General features: G+C 32.6%; 2 protein-coding genes across 3 annotated transcripts; both read left to right on the forward strand.

Annotated features, from left to right (window-relative positions):
- The first annotated feature begins 8,444 nt into the window (after positions 1-8,444).
- Positions 8,445-14,923, forward strand: LOC127788863 (transcription factor bHLH48-like). Of its 2 annotated transcripts, XM_052317515.1 has the most exons (7): positions 8,445-9,243; positions 9,328-9,456; positions 9,540-9,605; positions 11,891-11,959; positions 12,553-12,624; positions 13,553-13,757; positions 14,532-14,710. In XM_052317515.1, exons 1-7 carry the CDS (start codon positions 8,749-8,751, stop codon positions 14,567-14,569), a joined length of 1,074 nt encoding a protein of 357 aa, XP_052173475.1. In that variant the 5' UTR covers positions 8,445-8,748; the 3' UTR covers positions 14,570-14,710. The 2 variants fall into 2 exon arrangements, with proteins under 2 accessions (XP_052173475.1, XP_052173476.1); XM_052317516.1 differs by lacking the exon at positions 13,553-13,757 and having other exon boundaries at positions 14,532-14,923.
- Positions 14,924-16,019: 1,096 nt separating this feature from the next.
- LOC127788862 (exopolygalacturonase) lies at positions 16,020-19,667 on the forward strand. The gene is made up of 3 exons (XM_052317514.1): positions 16,020-16,703; positions 17,725-18,056; positions 19,055-19,667. Exons 1-3 carry the CDS (start codon positions 16,108-16,110, stop codon positions 19,531-19,533), a joined length of 1,407 nt encoding a protein of 468 aa, XP_052173474.1. The 5' UTR covers positions 16,020-16,107; the 3' UTR covers positions 19,534-19,667.
- The last annotated feature ends 4,346 nt before the right edge of the window (positions 19,668-24,013 follow it).

The raw sequence follows: 24,013 nt of genomic DNA on the forward strand, positions 1-24,013 counted from the left end.
AATCAAACATTAAAAAAAAAAAAAACTCTTTTAAATTGATTAAGAAAAAATATATATAAACCATCAGAATTTAAAGAATCTAAAATAAATTGTAAGAAATATATGTAAAAGTTACCCAAATTAAGAAAAAAATTATTGCCTAATTTATAGGGTTGAACTGAAGGGACTAAAATATTAAAATTAAAAGAATTGAATTTGTGTAAAAAATATAACTAAACTAACTGAACAAATATAAAAATCGAATAAAACAAAATCGAAAAAAGCAAATAAATACAAAAAAAAAAAAAAAAACTTGACCTATAAAAAAAATCAAAAAGTTGAAAAAACAAAGTCTTTTTTTACATTTCGATAAAAAAAACTGAAATAATTTAATCAAAATAACTAAAATTATCAAACTTGAAAACAAAACTAAATAGATCTTTAACTTGAATCCAACTGAACCGACTGAATTGATTTAGTTCAATTACTTCTGTTAAGCTGAAATTTTAGTTATCCTAGTAATTTATAATGAAAACTAAATAAAATGAAATTTGAAAAAAATAAATAAATATAAGAAAAAAAAAACTCAACCTACAAAAAAAACCAAAAAAACAGAACTTGAAAATTTGAGAAAACTCAAAAAATACAGAAATAACGGATAAATAATGTCATTTTTTATGTTTCGAAAAGAAATTAAAAGAACTTAATTAAAATTGACAAACATAAAAGTATAATTGAATTGATCCTTAATTTGAATTGAACCGAACTAATCGAATCGGTTCGATTCGGTTCGGTTCAAATGCTTTCTTTAAACTGAAATTTTGGTTGCCCTACGAATTTATAATGAAAATTACAAAACAAGTCAACAGCAAACAAATTAAAAAATCCGACAACAAATCTTGGTATTAATTGATTTTGGGTGGGTGTTTTGCTAAGTACAGAAGCAATTATTGAGCTGCCAACTTACCTGCTGCTGTGTTTTGCTGTTCCCCCACTGCTCTTTTTAAGCCAACATCTCTTACACTTCTTGATAACTCATTATTTCTTGTCCCATTTCTTCTTCTTTTTTTTTTAATCAATATTTTATATAATATAAAAAATATATTATATATTGAAAGTATGATACACAATACCATATAAAAATAATATATAAAAATGAGTATTTAGTTGATTTAATTTTAATTTAATTATCGAATTTACTAAATTATTTAAATTAAATAGACTAAACTTATATTAAAAATTAAATCAAATCAACCTAATATACCCTCAAACCAAACAAATAAAAAAAAAAGTGAATTGATCAAAAAATTCAAAAACCAAAAAAACTAAAAAAATAAAAATAATAAAGTGTAAAAATAACATAATTTTTGACATTTTGATCAATTTGATTTTTTTAACTTTTTTCAATATGAAAATCGAACCAAATCAAAATAATTAAAATTGTCAAAGTAAAAAATCGAATCGAACTGACTTACAATTCAATCAATCGATTGAGTTCAATTCTTTTAGTTTAATCAAAATATAACTCACCCCCAATGATATATATATTTTATATTGTATAAAATAATTTTCACTTTATATAAGATACTGACATCCTTAAATATCGTAAGGTTTCACTACCGAAGCTCTAAATTTATGATTCTCTTCCCATCCATTCTATTTCTTTTGGTATGATTATTTGTCTTCCAAGATAAATTATATTTATGCAATTAGATAAGAAAAAAAACTAATAAAAACTCAATAAAATAAGAAAATAAAAAAAAATCAATCCATTGGTAGGGGGTTGGCAAAACTTTTTTCTTTCATTTCTTTTTCTAGTCGAATCCATATTTAGCGACGAAACTGTCTTCTTTGTATTTGTGGCTAAAGGAACTTTTTTGTCGAATTAGGTTTAACTGAAAAATATTTTAGTTAGTAACTCTATAAGGGTATAAGTTAAGATAAATTTGTGTGTTGACTAATTAAGTTAATGTTCATACAATATTTCGATTATGAATTAAAATTGACTACTTAAATTCTAACTCCGAAAATTTTATTAGGGTTGAAGTATCGAGGAGAAGTACTATGCTTTGCAGAGTACTTAATATGCTTTTAACCTAGAGTTAAGATCCTATACATGGTAGACTGGCCTTTGCACATGAGAAGAGGTTGCCAATTTTTGGGACTGTGCCACAAATAATTGTCCATAGCTGGGGTTAGAGGGTACCCTTCATAGCTTTTTATGGGACTTTGGCATTGGGTTTTGGGCGAGTCACTGCCGATTAGAACTGCATCATAGGCTTATCCTCCTGCATGGTCCCTGCCAAGGGCTGCTGCCTCTTTGCATCGCCATCACCCACTAGCTCCAAATTTATGGTGCCACAAAAAAGATGGTCTGCCGTTATTGTTGATTTTGTTAGATTAGGGCTATTCTAGGGCTCATGCCCTTTGCTCCTAGCATAACTAATTCCATTTGAGTCTCGTCTCAAATTATTGGAGTCGAGTCAAACTTTGACAATAAATCTAAAATTAAAAATCAAAATACATCATATCAAATTTGGGATGAATTATTGGTGTTAGTTCTCTCGATAATCGAGAGAATATCATTTTTGTACACAATCTTTATTTTTATTTTATAAATAAATTAATTGTGTTTTAACTTGAACCCATGACTTATTAATACGAAGAAGTAATCTTGTTATTGTTATCGCAATTTAATCTTGTGTTTTGGTTGGTACTGAATGAATTTTTTTTAAAATTATATAAAAATAATAATTCTAAATAAGAAAAGTATGCACAAATGGAATAATACCCTTAATACTAATGATGGTGGTGTAACTTGTGGTAGCTAATAGCTAATGTAAAGTTATCCAATCGTATTAATTTAATAAATTATTGATTAAAAACCTCTGGACTTAAAATGTGATGTGGTCCCAAACCATGGGCATTAATGGGGTCTACTTGAGTCATGGCCCCTATTCTACATAAATATATATGGTTATAAACATATACTTATGGTACAAAGTGAAATTATCTAAACTATATGAGAAATAAGTAAATATATGTGTGGGCTCAACCTCTAGGAGTAGCACCGACAATCTACTGTAAGTGTTCGAAAGTTTGGGATACCACAAATTTATGGGTTTGATTTTGCTTCTGTGCAGGACAGTATAATTGCTTATATTTATAACCTAGGAGCTAGACCTTGAGATTTGACTCGCAGGAAATTTGTCCATACACTTAAGTCGGGTCAAGGTGGATTGTGAGTTTTAAAGAGGGTAGAATGATATAGGGCAAAAAAGTTTGTCTATGATTGGAGACTCTTAAATTTTTTCATGTTACAAAATATATATATGTGTGGGCTTCCTTGTGTTTATCGTCATCAAAAACCTTATTTTACTTCTCAAATAGTGCATAGAGTATATATTAAGTATATTTATTTTTTATTATCTAAATTTTATTAGGCCAAACGTGTCCTTTTATCACTTTTTCTAGTTTTGCTTATCTTGAATAAAGATGATTTGAGAGTTAGATTTCGTAATTTAATCTTACCTAATGGGATAAAGGTTTGTGACGCACGCGGGGGGATATAATTGGTTTAAAAAGTAAAATTATAAAAATAAATCAAAAATATTATTTAGATACATAATTTTAACATTTGGGATGATGCTCTACATTGATGTATTGTATGTTTGTATTGATATGACACATAATTTAATATATTAATATATGAATGTCATTCAAAATATTAAATTTGAGTGTCTAAATAATATTTTCAAAAATTAAATATACAAAGTAAACATAAGATTGGGACAAATCGGAAGGAATGTATGGACTCTGCATTGTTTATGAGCTATGAGTTGGGCTATAGGTGGCCTTTGGGCTTTGAAGAAAAGCCCAAGTCTGACTGAAGATGGGCTTCTCCCTCTTGATAGTGATTTCTGACAATGACAATTTTGTGACTTTTATTATTATTTTTTCTTTGGAAAATTTGACAAAATCAGGATTTTTTTAAAAAATAAATAAATTTGAATATAAATTAATAAATTATTACCTAATTATTTTATTTTCCATTAAAAACTATAGAAAGCAGACTCAAAATTATTTTATTAAAAAATTTATAAAAATTAGAAAAACTCTATTTTGACCTCGAAACACTTTATATATCGATCTGAACCTCACAAATAAAGTCATTGATCATCAAACTTAAACTTGTAAATTTTATCATGTGGAATCGTTTACAAATTTTAAGATTAAACATCAAGTCAATAACCTTAGACTCGTATGATGATAATTGTAAACTTTGCTATCATTGTAAAATTATCTTAAAAGTACAATCGAATTTAGCCATAACTTTGTTATGCTGTAGACCTAATGAAGATGTTAGAGTCAAAATAAATTTGGAATGACATCCTTTTGTTTGTTAAAAAAAAAAATTAATTATTAAAAACAGACCTATATCTTATCATATTTTTAATTATGTATCAAACTTTTAATTTTTGTTAATATGATGACCAAACTTTTAATTTATTTCAAATTTGTAACGTATCTATTAAAATTATTTGTTAAAAAAACTAATAATCTTGAATGTAACGTATATTTAACTTGTTGAAGAAATCAAATTCTTGATCGAAATGAACTAAATATTCACTTTTGGCCTATCGTGCTTTGTAGGTAGGAGATTTTTAAATAAGTAATACGGCATTTTAAACCATCTTATTTAATTAATTCATCTTTTTAAAATCATACTATTTAATTGAGAATAATACTAGAAAAATTAAAATCTCTTTCATTGATAGATTGATGACAATACATATTTGATATAAATTAAACGTCTAAACTTAATATTAAAAAAGTAAAAAATTAATATATAATTAAAAATATAGTAAAATAGGAGGGATTCACTTATTCTCTAAATCTTTTAGTAAATTACACATTTAATAATATATATAATATTTAAAATTTATTTTAACTAATCATAAACTGTTATGTTATTTGCCACCTCTCTAAATTTATCAATCCTATAAATTTTAGAAACACTAACTATCAAGGTGCTATTCTAATTGCCTTCCAGGCATAAGTTAAGTGGTTGAATTATGATAAGTTGGGATTTATACCAATAAATAATGGGTTCGACTCCTTACTTTGTGGAGTGAGATAAAGTCTCCACCTGTAATTTACCTCTTATGTCGAAATCGAAGGTATGAGTAACGGGGGATTACGCAAGGACGATAATCCTAACGTGGTATTCTAATTAATAAAAAATATCAAATTTTTTTAAACATGAAATCTTTTTGCTGAAAAAGATATTAATTATAGTGTGAGGTACGAAACTCATTATTACGTATGTTAATTGGGTTAAGGTAGCACGTTCACATCCTCGACAATCCTTATAATTTCTCTAATGTCAAAAAATACTTTCGACTATATCAAAATCGAAAAAAAAGTGCTCATATATATGATTGATAATGAATTGGATCCATTTTTTTTTTTTTTGCTCTATTTTAGTAAAAGAGTCAAATAAATTATTATATTTATTTTAAAGATTAAATTAATTACTATATCGACAAGTTTGCACACTTTAATACCAATTATCAAATTATTTATTATACTTAAAAAATTGGTTAAATAAATTATTATAATTTAATAAAAATTGAAAAATTCGATAATACCTTGACAATGTTCCATTAAATTTTAGCGTCAAAGCGATTAATCCATTTAATTAAGTAAATACATAATAGAGACTAATATAAATATATAATATATTAACGTAGAGTGTCATTCTAAATATTAAAATTAAGTGTCTAATTCTAACTTAATTTACTTATATACTAACCACGTCATTATTACCCTTACCATTTATATGTATGTAGTAATTAACAATAGTCAAGTTGACTATAATTCACAGAGTCTAAAAAGGATGGAATTTACAAAAAAAAATGGATAGAGAAACCATTAATTATTTAATTATACTTGCCCTAACTAAGGGCCTTTGTCCTACAACTAGATATTGTTAAAGGGTTGTGTTTAAAATTTTGAGAGCTTGATTCGGGTTGTCCTACATTGGTTGGGTAGGTTTGATCCGTAAAGACCCTATAATTAAGTTGGTTAGCTTATTAAGTTGTCGTTTATTTTTTATTATAAAATAAAAATTTATGAATTTATAAAATTGAAAATTTCAAATTTTGAAATAATTAACACATTGAAAGGATGCTATGTACTAAACAATATCTTAAATTATTGTTATTGTAGTCGGGAACTGGGAGCACAACTATAAATTTTTGTGCAAAAACTTGGCAAATTCTTAGAGAAGTTAATATTGGTTGGACTCTGCAAGTGACTCTTTTAAAGATTTCTCGGCATATATTTTCTACTTGTCTGATTTGAGCCACCTTTCATGTGTCATGAAGGCTTGAATTATGAGTATGTTTTGACACCTAAGTTATAATACTTGGGAAAATTATTTTCTCTAAATAGTCTTAAAATGTGACATTGATGGAGATCCCTTCTTCATAACGATACATTTTATTTTTTCTTATTGTTAGGAGGATAGTATATTCCTTTGTTATTTAGTTGCTTTGATTTTCTTAATCTTTTGTTGTAGGGCTTGAGTATGCTCTAGCTTAGAGTTATATATTACTTTGGTTAGTTTTATTAAATTCTTATTTATATAAAAAAATATTGTTATTGTTGTTTTATAAAGTCGAGAAATAAAAAATAACATGGTACATATAAATTTATAGTTTATAATAATACCCAATATATTTTTATTATCTCAAAAAATTTTCAATTTTAAATCTAAATGAAATTTTTATTGCTTTAATTGATAAGTTGAGTCAGCTTATATGCCCTGGTACTACTTATGGCTTGTGTGGCGTGGGGTTATGAATTTTGTGAATGGCAACACTATACTTTATACATAGATATATGTACACATTATACACAACATTCTTTGAGATTTTGGGAAAGCAATATGGCTAACCCAATTGATTATCATGAATCCTACTAACATTGCCACCCGATATCTATAAAAGCACCAAAGTTTGAATTTTGTAACTCGAGTGGGGAGGGAGGAAAGGAGGGGAGAGGGGGGGGGGGGGAAAGGGTTGGTAGCATTTGGAGTTTGCAACAAGAAAAAGATATGTTAGGTTGGTAGATGGAAAATAGTGATAGGGCAAGATTGATATGGGTAGATGGATATTGTTATGGCCAACAAATTTAATAAAAACAACAATAGTGATATTTTCAATCTTGGTTTATTAGATATGAAAGAACTTAAAAATAATATGACAAATAGAAATTGAAGAAAAAGACAAAGTTTTGGATTCAACCATCATGACTAAAAAGTTGGAATTTAGTTGTATGGATGACACGAAAAGAATATAGAAATATAAAAAATAAGCTTGCCACATCAATAATACTTGATTAGACTAACAAAATCTTATTTATCAACACTACTTCAGGGTTGTTGCGACAATCATATAACCCATTGGCTAGAAGTCATTTGAGTCACTAGATTATGGTAGTTACCTCCGTTGCTTTTCACCCTCACATGAATAGTGAGGGTGATGGTCACCCCCGTTAAAGGGGGTGAACAAAATCGTTCTCAATTTTATAAGGTATTCTGGGTCTATTACTTAACACAATTGAGTCGAATAATAGTGTAATGACCCAAAAAACCCATCGTGGAAAACATGGCCCATACATTAGCATTTATACCTTATATTTTAAGGTGCAAAAAACTATGTCGTATAAAAGTGACCATAAAAACGTCCAAATCACATAAGAAGTTAATATAAACAAATGACCCTATTGAAGGAAAAAGATGTCATTCTAAAAAAAAAAAAAAAACCAACTTATTTCTTTCTTTTTCAAAAAAAGACAACCCATTATCTTTCTTGTACTAACTTGACCCTTAAAGGGTTTTTGGAGAACATCCCTAGGCAACCTAGAACTTTGTTTTGTAGCCGTTGATAATTAGTTAAAAATACCAATGGTGACCTTATCTAAAATTAAGTGGATTCCTCAACTAAAATACTTTTTGGTGCAAGAACTTGTAATATCTAATTAAATATGTGCTTGTTAATATAAGAGAAAGAAAAAAAGGTATTATAAAGAACATGGGAGGAGGGAGAAGTTAAAAAAAATAAAAGCAGTAGGAAAGAGGGTGTGATTGCGGTAAATGAGGATATTTTGGGTATTTTATAAATATTAAATATGATGCTAACAAAACAACAGGGGAGGGGGAGGAGTTAAAGGAAATAAAAGCAATTTATGGGTGTTCGCAAAAAGTAAACCTAACGGGTGGTAAATGTAATTTACGAAAACAATAATCACCGGGCGTGTGAATACCTATAAATGCGGGAAAATGACGTCTCGCCTTCCATGATTAAAAACTGTGTCGCGTGGGTTCGTGTCCGGTCCCGGTCCCGGTCCCCGCCCCGCCCCTACAGCGCCCCAACACCAATGCCCCCCCCCCCCCCCCCTCCCCCCCCCCCCTCTCTCTCTCTCTCTCTCAACCAGCATTATGAGATATATAGCAGCAACAACGATCTCCCAAGCAACGTGCCTTTCCCTGTGCTGCAAATGGCTAAGATTTCAGAGGTAGGGGATATGGAGCGGAATTGACTCCCATTGAAGCGGATTGTAGAGTTCTTGTGTTGGGTCCAAGGATTGTCGGGCAATTTGGTCGAATTCCGGGTGTTTATAGGTTTTGGAAGAGATTGACGGCGTGGAAGTTGCATTGGGGGTGGGATTTTTGCTGTAATTTGAAGGAATTTAGCCCGTTTAATGGAGGGAGTTTCGGGTCCTGAGGTTGGGTGCTCGAGCGGCGGGGATAAGGCTGAAGAAATTGGAGTTGAATCGCTTCAATTCGGGGAAGATATCGAGAGATTAATGGCGGCGCCGGCGCCGGAAACTGCCAGTTCATTCACTGCTCTTCTTGAGCTTCCGGCGAACCAGGCCGTGGAGCTCTTGCACTCGCCGGATACCGACCAAGCTCCGGCGCCGCTTCCTGCCGGAGTTTGGAGTAACCGAATGCATTCCATCATTTGCACTCCGACGTTCCCCTCCAATGCTGCCCTACTAGAACGTGCCTCCAAGTTCTCGTTCTTCGCCGCCGGCAAAAACTCGGCGGAGGTGAGCTCAATTCCCGGGAATTCGAGCCCCAACCAGCAGAAAGTGAAGCAAGAACCGGCGGATTCGGATTCGAACCCAAAATACTCCGATCCGGTTGCTCCGAACAGCAATCAGAAATCGACAAAGCGAAAAGAGCGAGAGAAGAAGGTACTACACAATTACTTCCTTATCCTCAATTGGGGAATCTAGGTCTTAGGGTTTCATAACCGAATCACTGTTTTCTGATATTAGGGAAAAGGGTCGTCCAAGAAGAGCAAAAACGCCGCAAATGATGCCTCCGATGACAGCGAAAAGCTCCCGTACGTTCACGTCCGGGCTCGCCGAGGCCAGGCTACTGATAACCATAGCCTAGCGGAGAGAGTACCGTCTCAATCTCAAACTCAAATCCATTAATTAGTTCAATTTGTATTTGTAATCGTCAATTGATCAATGCTTAATTACAGGCCAGGAGAGAGAAGATTAATGCTCGGATGAAACTACTTCAAGACCTAGTCCCCGGATGCAACAAGGTTAGCTAATTTGTAATTGTGCCATATGGTTACTGTTGTTATTAGAATGTTGCAATGTGACACTTAATTACAAGCATTAGCATTCTTGTGCCCAAGTTCGTGGGAATAACAAGTAAACAAATTATTTCTACTCAATCTAACATTGGATACTAATTGTTCCATCTTATATTTTGTTCTTTTAGGTGAACCTCGTGGGTTGGTATGGCTTTCTCCCGATTTAGGGTTAATTTGGTTGAAATTTGGATTATGTGAATTAGTGTGCGAAGATTTGATGTTAACAAGTGCTATTATATCCTTCGGTTAGGCTTGTTATTAAGGGCTATGTCATTGTCACCTTTTTAGCAAAAAGGTTGTCGCTTTTGCATCAAGGGAAGTGGAAATTGGGTGGTGAAAGTGGCACATCTCCTACTCCCACTGCTTTATCTGTTTTACCCTTGTTGGGAGGGTTCAGAAGTAAGGAGTCCTTGTAAGGGTAAATTTGTCATTTTGAACTTTAAGCTCATAACATGCTGTATACTTTTTGTTCTTTACTTTTTGGTCACTCTATGTCAGTGGCTTTACCTGTTGTGGATGAAAAGGGTTAAAGGGTATTACTGGAAACCAATTTTGTTTGGCCGATAATTTAATTGAAATGATCCTATTGCCCACCATGGGTTGATAGCAACTGTTCGTCCTTCCTGTGTAAATATGTTTAGGAAGTACATGTAACGTGCAAATTAATGCATGTTAACTTCCAAAAGGACCAAAACTAATGTGTAGTTTACAGGAGACTTCTGAAACTCTATGGGACCCATGTACTAGGAGGATTTTGATTTCTGCACTTGTGATCCAGTGGTTAGACAACAGTGCAAGGTACAATGTTATTCATCAAATTTTGGGCGTGATTCAAAATGGGTTGGCAGAAGAAGAACACTTCTTCAAGCACTTGCTCCACGACCAAACTTGTAACAATATAATACGATAATCATAACCATGAACAAATGAATTTCATAGGGAGTGGACAATGTATGTAGACTAGAGTATATTCATTAAATTATGATTTTTTCTGAAACAATGATCCTAGACTTCATTAATATTTGATGCCAGGCCATGGTCTTTCTTCTGGGCACCACCAATACCATTATGATTTTTTTTTTTTCAAGACTTGACGTTATTCTTCATCGCTTGTGGTTGAAAAGTTAGTCGTACTGAAGTTTTGAACACTATTTTTCATGTATATTAAAGTACTCTGTGTTTCGGTGATCTTATTTCGCATTCACAGTGCTCTTTTATGTAAGTAGGATCTGGATAGACCTCTGAAGTTAGTTGGAGCTCAGAACTCAACTTATATGTAGTTTTTTACTTTTTTTGTGTGTGTTTTTTATGCAACCAACACTGGATTTGGGATTTTTACCAAAGTAGCATTGAATATTATCCGAGTCTGGGCTGAGAGAGACCTGTCAGTTTGGCAAAGGCAAATTCTGCCGATCTAAAATTGTTGGCCTTTAGGCGAATAGAAACCTGCCGGTTGGGCTGGCAGGTTTTCCTTTGCCTTGCCCAGACACTTAGCAAGTGTTTGCTTAATGGCTAAGTGTCAACCTAGACCCGCCAGTTAGACTAGTGGATCTCTCTAGGCCGAGTATTTTTGTTAAAATCACAAAACCAGTACTAGTTGGGTAAAGAACAAAAAAAGACGTTAAAGAGAAGAAATTTTGGTGACTAATTTAGGTGCATCGTGCTAACTAATTTATTACCGAACATTTTGGTCTTATGTTTGCCTTATTTTTTTCCTTTCTTTTAAAGAGAAAAGAAAAGGAAAAGAAAAAAAAAAAAGGAAAAGAAGAAGGCACATATTCACATTTATGAGTTTATCTATATTTTGCACATGTTTATTTTAGTCATTTTAAAATTAACTTGGAAGCTTGACCCATCTTCAGATCTCTGGGAAAATCTGTTTTTTACTGATTCAGAGAAGCCAGTGAATCTCTTCTTAGCGTCCCTGTCCCTGTTAAATTTGCAGTGTGCCTTCTATTGGTTGTTAAGATGCAAATGTTTTCTAGTCCAAAGCATCAGGACAATGGGTCCACAACTAAGGCAAGTTGTGAATTCTAGAGGTTGATACAAAAGAAAAAACTTGTACTTTTCCACACTTTGTTTTTCTGGGTTCATCTCCTAAGTTCAAGACTCGAAGTGTTCACACTTCACATCTGAAACTAGTTTATATTGATAATTTATATTGCACTGACAGAAATTTTCCAGTTGCCTAAGCATCTCCATTTTTGTACTTGGAAATGATTTCCATGCAGATTTCAGGGACAGCTTTGGTGCTGGATGAGATTATTAACCATGTACAGTCCCTACAACGTCAAGTGGAGGTTAGGCCAGCACATATTTTCAGTATTTGTTCTGTATTGGTTGTTTATTTTCACTGTGTGAAAGACCAAGGGCTTGTTCAAGTGGTAAGAGATTTGGACTTAGTGGGTTCAAGTCTTGGTCTCTACACATCTTGGTTTAAATGGCCTCTTGGGGCCACGCTCACGACCTTTGGTGGAGGCTTGCTCGGTGGATGTAGATGGGGCAATTTGCATGGACCTATGGGGATTAGTTGGGCCGAAGGTTTGGACACCCCGGGTTACCGAAAGAAAGATCAGTTATATTGTATGGAATTTCTTCAGAAGATATTCCAAGAAGTCAAAAATTTGCAAGAACAAAAGAAGTACCACTGTTTATTTTGTAATTCAGATAGCAATATATTTTGTCTTTTGTTGTGCTTCTCAAACTTTTATCATTTAGTTTGTGATGAAAATGATTCCTTTTTCAATAAAAATTATGGAGTGACCATAAATCAGAATTGAGTTCCATAATCACTTGCCTTACTCTACGGTTGCTTCAATTACACATTGTCTGGTCCATAGCATATTGTCAATTTCTTCGGTCTCTTTCTAATTTAATATTTGTTTGACCTCAGTTCTTATCAATGAGACTTGCAGCTGTTAACCCAAGAATTGATTTCAACCTTGACAGTTTATTGGCTGCAGAAGTAAGTTTTCTGCGACCCTCTTTCTTAACTGCTAATACTAGACTCTATAGTGTTGAGTTTAGATTTCTTGTTTTATACTACTAATAATAACAATGACGACTCCTACTACAGTAACCACACAATAAATCACCATAATTTGCTGTGCCAGGTATGAGATGGCAATCATTTCATCAACTTGTGCAAGCATTATTATTCCATCCTAAATAACACTGAGCCTAAATTATTCAAGTTCTATGGACTGTGAATTTAGGTAAGAGCGAAAAATTATGTTTATGGAGTGTGAATATTGCCTCAATTTTGAAACATGCCCACAAAGACTTTAAAGTAGGTTTCCTCCATCAATAATGGCAGACCAGAGGATCAAACTTGGACCACCTAAGCTATCCGCCAGCTGCACATTAACGTCTTCTAACATCAGTTGAATGTGATTGACCTGTAATATTTTACCAGTACCACATCATTACATTTCGCATTGGGGTTAATACTGTGGGGCTCTTAGTCTGGTGTCCCCAATTAAGGCTGCTGCACATGTAGGGATGGGAAGATAACAGATATCCTCTAAAACCAATCTATATTCAATTCTTACCTATGAACAACTTATTGCTATTGCAACTGGAGGAGTTTCTCGGTCATTTTAGGAAAAGATATCAGAGGTTATAAAATTCTTCACCTGCTATGATAGTAATATTGGGTTTCCATTTACGTTCATGAATCTCCATAAAAATGGTTGCCACATGACTCTAGAATGTCATATCGAACTGTGTGATGTCAACTTAGCAAAAAAAAAAAAAATACTGTGATTTTATGGAATATGTCTTGAAAATCAGTCATGATAAGTGACCGGGTCCCTTGACTATTTCAGAAACTATTTTGAGTTTATATTCATTTTTACTACTAGTATTTCATGCAAACTTTCTGAAATTTGCAGAATGGATCACCAGTAGATAGTAATTCCCTGAGCATGGTTATGCCACTGATGTGGCCGGAGGGACCAGTCAATAGGAACAGACAGCATTCCCAACAATTATGCCATTTTGATGGATTTCATCAGCCAATTTGGGGAAGGGAAGATATTGCCAACTTCATTACCCCAGAGAACTCATTAATGAGTTTTGACTCTTCAACTAATTCTGGTGATTTATTTAACGTGCAGTTTATGTCTCTTTTAGCCTTTTCATTTTATTGATATAAAGGATACAAAGAATGTAAAAAAGGAGGGTGGGGAGTATGCAGCAGGGACATTGAGAAATTCTTTCCATTTATTCCTTTTTGTGATGAGGAACCCTAAATGGTCGAACTCCTAATCCTCCTTAAGAGGTTTATGAGTGCCCTTGCAAGGGGCAATCATAATACCACCTCTTCAGCTAAGGATTAAGCCTATTAGCAGCTGGTAAAATGTTATCCCTTATCAGCCTTGGGGATGGCATCAAAGCATCCAATATTAGTTTCCTTCTTATTTGACCCTGTAGCCACAATGATTCTTAGGAGACGATGGGTTTGCCATCCAAAGGTAGTCTAGAACTTATTCTATTTTTCCTCCAGGTAATCATACTTCCAAGATTTAGAATTTCATTACAACTTCAAAGTAGTAATGCAAGAAGTAATTGTTAAATGACAGTATTAACATCTTTGTTTCCACAGAAGTCGATTCCTCTCCCGCCCTGTGGTAGTAAATCTAGGAAAACGTAGATAAACAACATGTTAACTAAAGGATTTCAGCCTTCAGCTCCAATTTATTCACACCCCTTTCCCATTTTGTTTGGTGAAAGTTATCAGATCTGATCGATCATCCACTGTTTGTTCCCCCAATTCAACCCTTTTCTTCTCTTGGTGTATTGTTCTCTTGAAAGAAAGGCGATTTTGAAAATGATCGCGCTAACTCTTAACAACTCTTTGCATCGATGCAGTGTCTCTGCACTCCAATCAGCTCAGAATGGAACTGTGAAGATGGGCCGAAAGGAGCTCCTTCAATAGCTACTACTGTATATATATCAGCTACATTAGCAGTTAGCCGCAGAAGTGGAAAGGAAGGCCTGCATTATGGCCGTGTTTTGCTGCTGTTTCGGTCAGATGGAAACCCTGATTTATATCTCATTTAGAGACGGGAAAAACCCCAGTATTGTTATCGTCATCTATATCTATATCTATATCTATACATACCTTAGGGAAGGGGTTATTCAATCTGATTCTACATGTATGAGAAGAGAAGACTGATTGATTCATATGTAAAGGACATGGCCTTGCTGCTGTGCCTTATGTGCCCTACTGTTATGCAAGTTAGAGAAGCCTTTTTGTTAAATGCTCATTTGCCTTGTGGTTGTGGATACTGGATGTTCTTTCTCCTTTGCACGATCAGCATTCCATGTTATTCAAATGATCAATATATTCTGAATTAATCACAATAACTAGTGTCTGTATATTTATAGGGGCGACTATGTTGTAAATAATCTAAATTTTAGGGATATTTTTGTAAAATAATTATAAATTTGGCTAAAATTATATTTTTGCTCATGTATTTTTTTTTTATTTTTTTGTTTAGTCATTCAAATTTTTTATTGTTTCGGTTATATTGGACCTGCAATTTTAAGTCAATTTAATTTCTAAATTTTAATTATTTTTTTTGTGTGATAATCTAAACTTTTTATTGTTTGATTATATTTTTGAATTTGTATTTTTGAGTCAATTTAATTTATATATTTTGATATTTTTTTGTCAAAGTACATGAATTAAATTACCTTAAAAATGTAAATACTAATTAAAATAACAAAAGGTTTAAATTATCATATAAAAAAAATTAAATTGATTCAAAAATTAGGTTTAAAGGTATAATCGAAATAACAAAAAAATTTGAATGATTATGCAAAAAAAACACGTAAAAGTACTACTGATAAAAATATAAATTTGACCAATATTAGGGGTATCCAAACGATTGATTTAATAACTGTATAGATCAAAATTTACTAACCGATTAAACCGAATTGATGAACAAAATTGAATCGAATTGATCGATTAACTTGAAAAATCGAACTAACGATAACTAAAAAAATCAAATCCAAATTATATAAATCGAAGAAATCGATTAAACCGAAGAAATGTAAATAAATTGAAATAACTAATAGAAAATAAATAAAATCCAAAAAAATGACGTCATTTTATAAATATTAAAATATCATTATTTTAAACTTCGTTTGGTTTGATTCTTCCAACTAAAACATCAACTAAAAATTAAAATTAAAATTTTTAAAAAAATTAACTAAATTGAATCGATAAAAAAAATTAAATTAAACTAATAAATTTAATTGATTCGATTCTATAAGTTCAGATAAATCCAATTCTTGCTTTCTCCCAGTGTATATATTTCAAGCGGAGCAGTTGGTAATCTCAATCAAAGCAATGGGCTCCAGTAAGGAAGGCGTGTGAAGGCTACTTTCCTTATAAATCAATCAATTAAAAGCACTGACCAGACTCACTACCAATGGGAAGATGACAACCCACTTCTTAGCTTTCCATCTTATCCTGCTCTTCATCCCTAGCCAATGGCTATCTGCCGCGTCACCCGCCGGCGCGCCAGCCATTCAACTACCCGAATCGGCCGTCACCGTCCGCGACTACGGAGCCGCCGGTGACGGCTTCCACTACGACACCGGGCCCATCCAGGCCGCCATCGACGCTTGCTCCTCCTCGGCCGCCCTCTCCGGCGGCATATGCCGAGTGGTCTTTCCTCCTGGGAGGTACCTCACGGCGACGGTGTTCCTGCGATCGGGCGTGGTTTTGGAGGTGAAAAGAGGGGCGAAGATATTGGGGGGGACGAGGCGGGAGGACTACCCGGCGGAGGCGAGGCTGTGGTACGTGGTGGTGGCGGAGGAGGCGGCGGAGTTGGGGATAACGGGCGGAGGGGAGATCGACGGGCAGGGGCTGGAGTTCGTGGAGAGGTTCGATGAGAGGAAAAACGTGATGGTGAGTTGGAACCGGACGGGGGCGTGTTTGGGAGACGAGTGTAGGCCCCGGCTGGTTGGTTTCATTGGCTGCCGGAACGTTCGTCTCTCCGGCATCCGCTTCGTTCAGCCTGCCTACTGGTGGTGCGTCTCTCTCTCTCTCTCCTGATTTGGGAAAGTTTGATCGAAGCATCCATGATTAATTTTTTATCAAAGCATTCAAATTTAATTTTTATGCACATTTTTTAAGATAGTTGATGATAAAGTTATTCCCTTGTCATATAAATAGCATGCTCATTAAATTTTGTATTAAAATATAAAAATATTATTAAATTTTAATTTATAATTAAAAGGCAACCAAATTTTAATTTATTATATATAATTCTATAATTATGATTAATTATTGTTAAAAGAGATTAACAAAATATTAAAAATTTAATAATTTAGAGCGAAATTTAGTTATCTTTTTATATTTTAGTGCAAAGTTCAGTGATATTTTTGTATTATTGTACAAAGTTCAATAACCATTTGTACTATTTACCGTCCATGTTGTTAGTCTATTTTAATGATAATTGACGATAATTATGGAATTATATATTAAATTGAAATCTAGTGGTCTTTTGCTTATAAATTAAAGTTTAATGACCTTTTTTATTTTAATACAAAGTTTATTGATCATTTGTGTTATTTAGTCGTCCACATTGTTAGCTAGTCAACACCCTATTAGCTTCTTTTAATGATAATTGACGGTTGTTATGAAATTATATACTAAATTAAAATTCAAGGACGTTTTGTCTACAAATTGAACTTCAGTGACCTTTTACCATAATACAAAATTCAATGACCATTTATGCTATTTAGCCTTCTGTTCACTCCTTAAAAGCGTGGAGAGCCCCGCATTGGAGATGTTAGTATCTAGTCAAATGTAAATTACATTTTTATGTGTATTTTTTTAATCTTATTTGTTCAATCTCTTTTAATACAATTTCTTATTTTTAAAATTGAAACAGACAATCAAACACTAATTTTTGTTCTGGGTCTTAAAATTTTGTGAAGGAAAACCTAAAAATGAAACAAATGCTCCTCCATTGATAGGGCCCTTAAAATGTAACACAATGAGGGCATAATTGTGTTCTTCTGGCTCATGAAGATAGTTTTGTTGCAGCTTGCACATAGTAAGGTGTGAGAACACATCCATTGAAGATGTCTCAATCCATGGAGATTTCAACACACCCAACAATGATGGCATAGACATAGAGGACTCAAACAATACACTCATCACAAGATGCAACATAAACACAGGAGATGATGCAATCTGTCCCAAGACTTACAATTCCCCTCTCTACAACCTCACTGCAACAGACTGCTGGATCCGAACCAAATCCTCGGCCATCAAGCTCGGCAGCGCTAGCTGGTTCGAGTTCAAGGGCCTGGTGTTCGATAACATCACCATTGTCGACTCCCATCGTGGCCTTGGAATGCAGATACGCGATGGAGGTAACATCTTTCCATTCCCCTGTTCTCCTCATCAGCCATTTTTACTCTTTGGTCACTTAGATTTGGAAATGATTGGTGAGATAGAATTCATGTAGTTGACTTCACATAGCGGGGTTTAAGGCTTGACATGATGTTGTTGTTGTTGGTTGCTTAGGTTTAGCTCCCCCACAAACCTATCATAATCCTTGGCTGCATATTGACAGAGATTGTTCACATTAGCTAGTTGGCTTAAGGAGGGGTTCTTGATTGTGAAAAATCTGCTCCTTTGGTGTATATCAATGATCTTAGATTGTTTTCTTTTGCCCTCTGATCTTATGAATCTTATGCAAGTTCAATCTACTGTTTTTGACTACTAATCACGCTAGTGAAAACCGGGAGAATTGCTCATGCTGATGATCAACTACATTGCGACGTAGGCTTGATGGCAGCCCTCTTTTTTTTTTCCATGAAATTTGCTCAATCTCATACTGTTCTCTTCTGCTCTCTGATCTTGGGAATCTTATGCAACTTCGATCTACTGTTTTTGCCTAAAATAAGTACTGCCATTGAACGAAAGAAAACCGAGAGAAGTGTGTATACCAATGATCAAAGATTATGCAACACAGGCTTGATGGCAGCCCTCTTTTTTTTTTTTCCATGAAATTTGCTCAATCTCATACTGTTCTCTTCTGCTCTCTGATCTTGGGAATCTTACCCAACTTCAGTCTACTGTTTTCGCCTAAACTAAGTACTGCTATTGAACGAAAGAAAACCAAGAAAAGTGTGTATGCTAATGATCAAATCTTATGCAACACAGGCTTGATAACAGTCCTTTTGTCAAGAAATTTGCTTTATCTCGGATGCTTTCCTCTGCTCTTTGATCTTGGGATTCTTCTACTGTTTCAACTAGAATAAGTACTTCTATTGAACGAAAGCAAACCAGGAGAATTGTGTATGCCAATGATCAAATAGTATGAACATAGGATTGACGACAGCCCTGTTTGTGATGAAAATTGCAGGAAATGTGAGTGATGTTACCTTCACAAACATTGACATCAGAACAAGATACTACGATCCCTCCTGGTGGGGCAGAGCCGAGCCGATCTACCTGACAACCTGCCCCAGAGACAGCAACTCAAAAGCAGGGTCAATCTCCAACGTGCAGTTCATCAACATCACAGCAACATCTGAAAATGGAGTCTTCCTGTCAGGCTCTCAGGGGGCGACCTTGAGCAATCTGAAGTTCCTGAATGTCAATCTGAGTTACAGAAGATGGACAAACTACGCCGCCGGAATGGTCGACTACCGGCCGGGATGTCAGGGGCTCGTAAACCACAACACGTCGGGGATGATGATGGAGCATGTGGAAGGGCTGGAACTCGAAAATGTGGACATGAGATGGTCGGGAGCGCCGTGGAACAATCCTCTGGACTTGAGGCCTTCAACTGTGAATAACATTTCTTTCCTCAACTTCCACTCAAGCCTATTTGCATTGTAGAGGGTGTTGTCGATTACGAATACGGTTTGGTATTGCTGTGAAATTTTTACCGTTACAAGAATCTCTTTTTTGTAACGTGTCAATTATTTGGAGCGTCTCTTTTACTACTATAATTTTATAGTTCTTGAATTTAAGGGTGAATTGTCGTTTCAGTTAAACAAAAATAACTGACTTGAATCAGTTAAAATTGTCAATTTAATTCAGTTTAAGCCGTAGATCGATTTAGGTCAAGTTGTAGATAAGTTTAGTTCAGTTTTTAAGTTTGATAATTTTGATTATTTCAATTTGTTCCGTTCTCTATATAAAAAAAAATTAAAATAACTAAATTGATCAAAATATAAAAAACGGCATAGTTTTTGCATTTTGTTATTTCAATTTTTGGGTTTGTTTGACTTGTGAATTTATTTGATTGGTTTGATTTGATTTTTAATACAAATTTAGTGTATTCGATTTTGAACAATTTGGTAGTGATAGCTCGACTCGAATTAGTCATGATTTATGATCCTACCCATATTGTTTGTTAGATCTTCATATTTAAAAGTAAGAAAAAAATATAGTAAGTTAATTTAAATTATAGAAAAAATATATTATATATATATATATATGATAAGGGTGGAGATGAAATTTGTTACGTCGTGAGAAAAAGTGTGTAAAATAATAGAACGTGAGAAATGATTTTGTAAAATAAAAGAAAAAGAGGTGAGAAAATTAGCACCACCAGTGGAGAAAAGCCTTACGACTGTCTATTTATTCTAAAAGCTCTTGGAATAAATCTCTTTTTGCACTTTCTCTTTTAAATTTTGACGAAATATACTTAATTTATATTTTTTTGATTAAGTATTGGAGGATGGTGTAGAAATGCTTTGAACAATCCACTTTGTTCTATGTTTTCAGGTTGATTTGGATAGATTGAACAGACTTATTGAAAAGAAAGATCAAAATTGAATCGATAACTCAAATTTAACAAATTTGATTGACGTACATTCTTGAGTTGTAACCTCTTGAGATAATATAAATAGTCTGTTGCACAAGTTTGGGAGTTTGAGATATTGTGAGATCGTGAGTTTAATTCTGTTTCGATGTAGAATTGTGAAATCATCTATGTTTATCTAAGAGACTAGATTTTAAGTTTCGATTTGGAGTTAACTTGTCTGTAAGGTTGACCCAACCCTAAAGCCATATATGCCATGACATAAGACCCAAAATTTATAATATATATGTAGGGGTGTGCATTTTTTCTGTTCGACTGAACTGATCGATTCGATTCAATTAATTAAGTAATTAAAAATCAGTTCAATTATATTTATAAAAAATTTCAGATATTTCAATTAATCGAAATAACTGAATTCGTCCGCTCACTATTTTCCCTTACTTTACTGCCCATGATTTTAATTTTACTACCACCCAAATGGTTTCCCCCCCCCCCCCCCCCAAACTTTTTCTCTCTTTCTCACACAGCCCACGATTTACTTTCCCCCCCCCCCCCCCACGTGACCCTGACATTCTAGTTCCCCCCACCCCCAACCCCCTCCCCCCAAACTTCTTTTTCCCTTAGATAAGATGGTGTTTTTTTTTTTGTGTGGGTGTTTGGGACTGTAGAGATGTCTTCGACGATTTGAAGTTGCGACGGCAGTAATAATGGTCGTGGGGAGGAGTTAATGGCAGTTTTAGATGTGTTCTAGCGAAAAGGCAAGCGAGGTTGCTTAGCGTTTCCATTAATTGTCCTAGAAAAGAGTCCAAACCTCTCAGCCTCACAACATCGGATGTCCCTCCCTCTCTCTCTCCCGCGTGCGCGTGCCAGTTGGTCTATTGCCCATTCATTCCCGGCCTCACCAGTGGTTCATCGCTTTCCTCCTACCCGCCGGCCTCTCGATTATTGTTCTCAAGACCCCTCCGACACCACCCCAGCTACATCTCTCTCCCTCCGATCATGCTTGCCCATTTGGTTATACCGGTTACTTTGGTTTCGATTTTTCGATTAGCGTATCCTATCGGTTCGGTTCAACTCGATTAGTGGGCTATGATCGGTTTGGTTTGGTTGGTAAAAAAGTTGACAGTTCGATCGGTTATAACCGAATGCTCTCCCCTATATATATATATATTTAATAATAAATATTTTATTAAAAAAATTAAATACAAAATATTATAAATCTCTTTAACTTCCCTTCAATAAATTTTTTTTTACATTAATGTTTTATTTTATTTTTTTCTATAAGAGAATCATGAATGTATAGTTTTTTACTAGTATTAACTTTCTTAGAGTTTTAAGAAAATTTAATTTTGTTTTTCTTCATTTATTGTAATAAGTTGTTTGGCATTTTTTTTTTAATCTCTGAGACTTTATATTTTAGTTAAAAATTTATTATTGTTAAGAAATTATCTCAATATATATTAAAGTTGAAGAGTAGTTGCACAAAACTTTTTCGCCCAAAATCAGCTTCTATTTTTTTTTAAGAAATAAATTAATATTTAAAAGGTATACACAATTGTTTTGGGATAATCACTAATCAGCTGGAATAATAATTAATGTAATGGCAGTTTCTATATCATTACATTAATTATTCACTACCATTATTAATCAGCTAGAATAATTAAATAATTAATATTTTAAATTTATATTATTATTAAAATGAGACATTATTTAATTTTCAATGTGACATTCAGACTTCCAAACAATCACACATTTTGGGATAATTAACTGGACAATTTCTATGCAATTATATTAATTATTCATTATCATTATTAATTAGATAATTAATAATTAATATTTTAAATTCCTACAATTATCTTAATATATAAAGTAGCAGACTTTCTACATACAATTTTTCTCTAAAAAGTTGCCTCTAAAATTTGCATTAAATTTACATGGGTTTTCCAATGCTATAATTAATCAAAAATAAATATTTTATGTCATATATTCTCATCAATTAATCCCTCAATCAATCAAAAATAAATATTATTTTTGATAAATATGAATAAACAACTTAAACTATTAATTAAGTTATAAAAAATTGTTCATTTGTATAAAATCTTATCTTTTTTTATATAATATATTAAATAAATTATAATAGTTTACAAATATTTTTTCCCTTCAAAAATTAATTTGCCAAACTATTTTTTGTCTCTAAAATTTGTATTAAATTTGCAAGGGTTTTTCAATACTATTAATTAATCAAAAATAAATATTTTATGTCATATCATCTCATCAATCAAAAATGAATATTATTTATGTGAAATATGAATAGATAACTTAAACTATTAATTAAATCATAGAAAATCGTTCATCTGTATAAAATATTATCTTTAAATCCTATATAATATATTAAAATAGAATAGTCGGCCAAAGTATTTTTTCAAGTGACAATTAACAGTGAATTTTTTTTTTCAAAAACTTGCATCAAATCAAAGGTAGTGATTAATTAATTATTAATTTTAATTTAATAACGATATTATAGTCTTAAAAATATGATATTTTGGATTTTTTAATACTAATTAATATTTAAGGTATCACATTTTCAAGACTATGGAAGAAATCAAAATCCATATATCATATTTTCAATACTAATGCATGACTTTTTCAATACTAATTAGGATGTGGGATATTACATTTTCAACACTATGGAAGAAAATTAATGCATAGTAAAAGAAAAATAAGTCAAAATCTATATTTTTAAAGTTTTGTTATCATTGCAAAAATTAAATTTTAAGATCAAAAATTAAAAATTTTAAGAGAATTTTTAATTAACTTTGGAAAACCCATGCTTCCTCACATTTAGGAGTTTTAATTTATATTTATATTTATTATAAATTTATAAATAAATATATAATATAATAAATAGTTTTACTTTAATAATTAATTAATCATTACATTTAATTTAATGTATGAGTTTTTCAATACTAATTAAGATTTAATATATCATATTTTCAATACCATGGAAGAAAATTAATGCATTGTGAAAGAAAAATAAGTTAAAATCCATATTTTCAATGTTTTGTTATCATTGCATAAATTAAAAATTTTAAGAGAATTTTTAATTAGCATTGAAAAACTCTTACTTCCTTATGTTTAGGAATTTTAATTTATATTTATAATTATAATTTATAAATAAATATATAATATAAGAAATTATTTTACTTTAATAATTAATTAATCACTATATTTAATTTAATATAAATATTTAATGATTTGTTGTTCAAATGTAATAGCTTTTGTATATAAATAGGAAGTTCATGTTAAGATTTTTCAATTTATATAATGCTGTACAATTTAATAAAAGCCTTTTTAAAGTAATTTTTTAAAATATGGACGTTAAATGTTTGAGTTGTGAGACTTTGAGAGATTTTATGCTTTGAAGATAGGTCAAAACTTATAACATTCCCATTGAAATGATTTTCATGGATAGACATATTTTTTTTTCCTGATAAATTTATTGTTAATTATTTATATAGATTTTGTCATCAAATTTATAGGTTGAAATGA

This window comes from Diospyros lotus, chromosome 13 (assembly GCF_014633365.1).
Source record: "Diospyros lotus cultivar Yz01 chromosome 13, ASM1463336v1, whole genome shotgun sequence".
NCBI lineage: Eukaryota > Viridiplantae > Streptophyta > Magnoliopsida > Ericales > Ebenaceae > Diospyros > Diospyros lotus.

What these genes read in the sequence shown, in the direction of transcription:
- LOC127788863 (XM_052317515.1), top strand. Translation starts at nt 8,749, where the DNA reads ATGGAGGGAGTTTCGGGTCCTGAGGTTGGGTGCTCGAGCGGCGGGGAT. An exon ending in TAGTCCCCGGATGCAACAAG is followed by an intron (nt 9,606 to 11,890) that starts GTTAGCTAATTT and finishes ATTTCCATGCAG; the next exon opens with ATTTCAGGGACAGCTTTGGT. An exon ending in TGACTCTTCAACTAATTCTG is followed by an intron (nt 13,758 to 14,531) that starts GTGATTTATTTA and finishes GCATCGATGCAG; the next exon opens with TGTCTCTGCACTCCAATCAG.
- LOC127788862 (XM_052317514.1), top strand. Translation starts at nt 16,108, where the DNA reads ATGACAACCCACTTCTTAGCTTTCCATCTTATCCTGCTCTTCATCCCT. An exon ending in GTTCAGCCTGCCTACTGGTG is followed by an intron (nt 16,704 to 17,724) that starts GTGCGTCTCTCT and finishes GTTTTGTTGCAG; the next exon opens with CTTGCACATAGTAAGGTGTG. An exon ending in AATGCAGATACGCGATGGAG is followed by an intron (nt 18,057 to 19,054) that starts GTAACATCTTTC and finishes TGAAAATTGCAG; the next exon opens with GAAATGTGAGTGATGTTACC.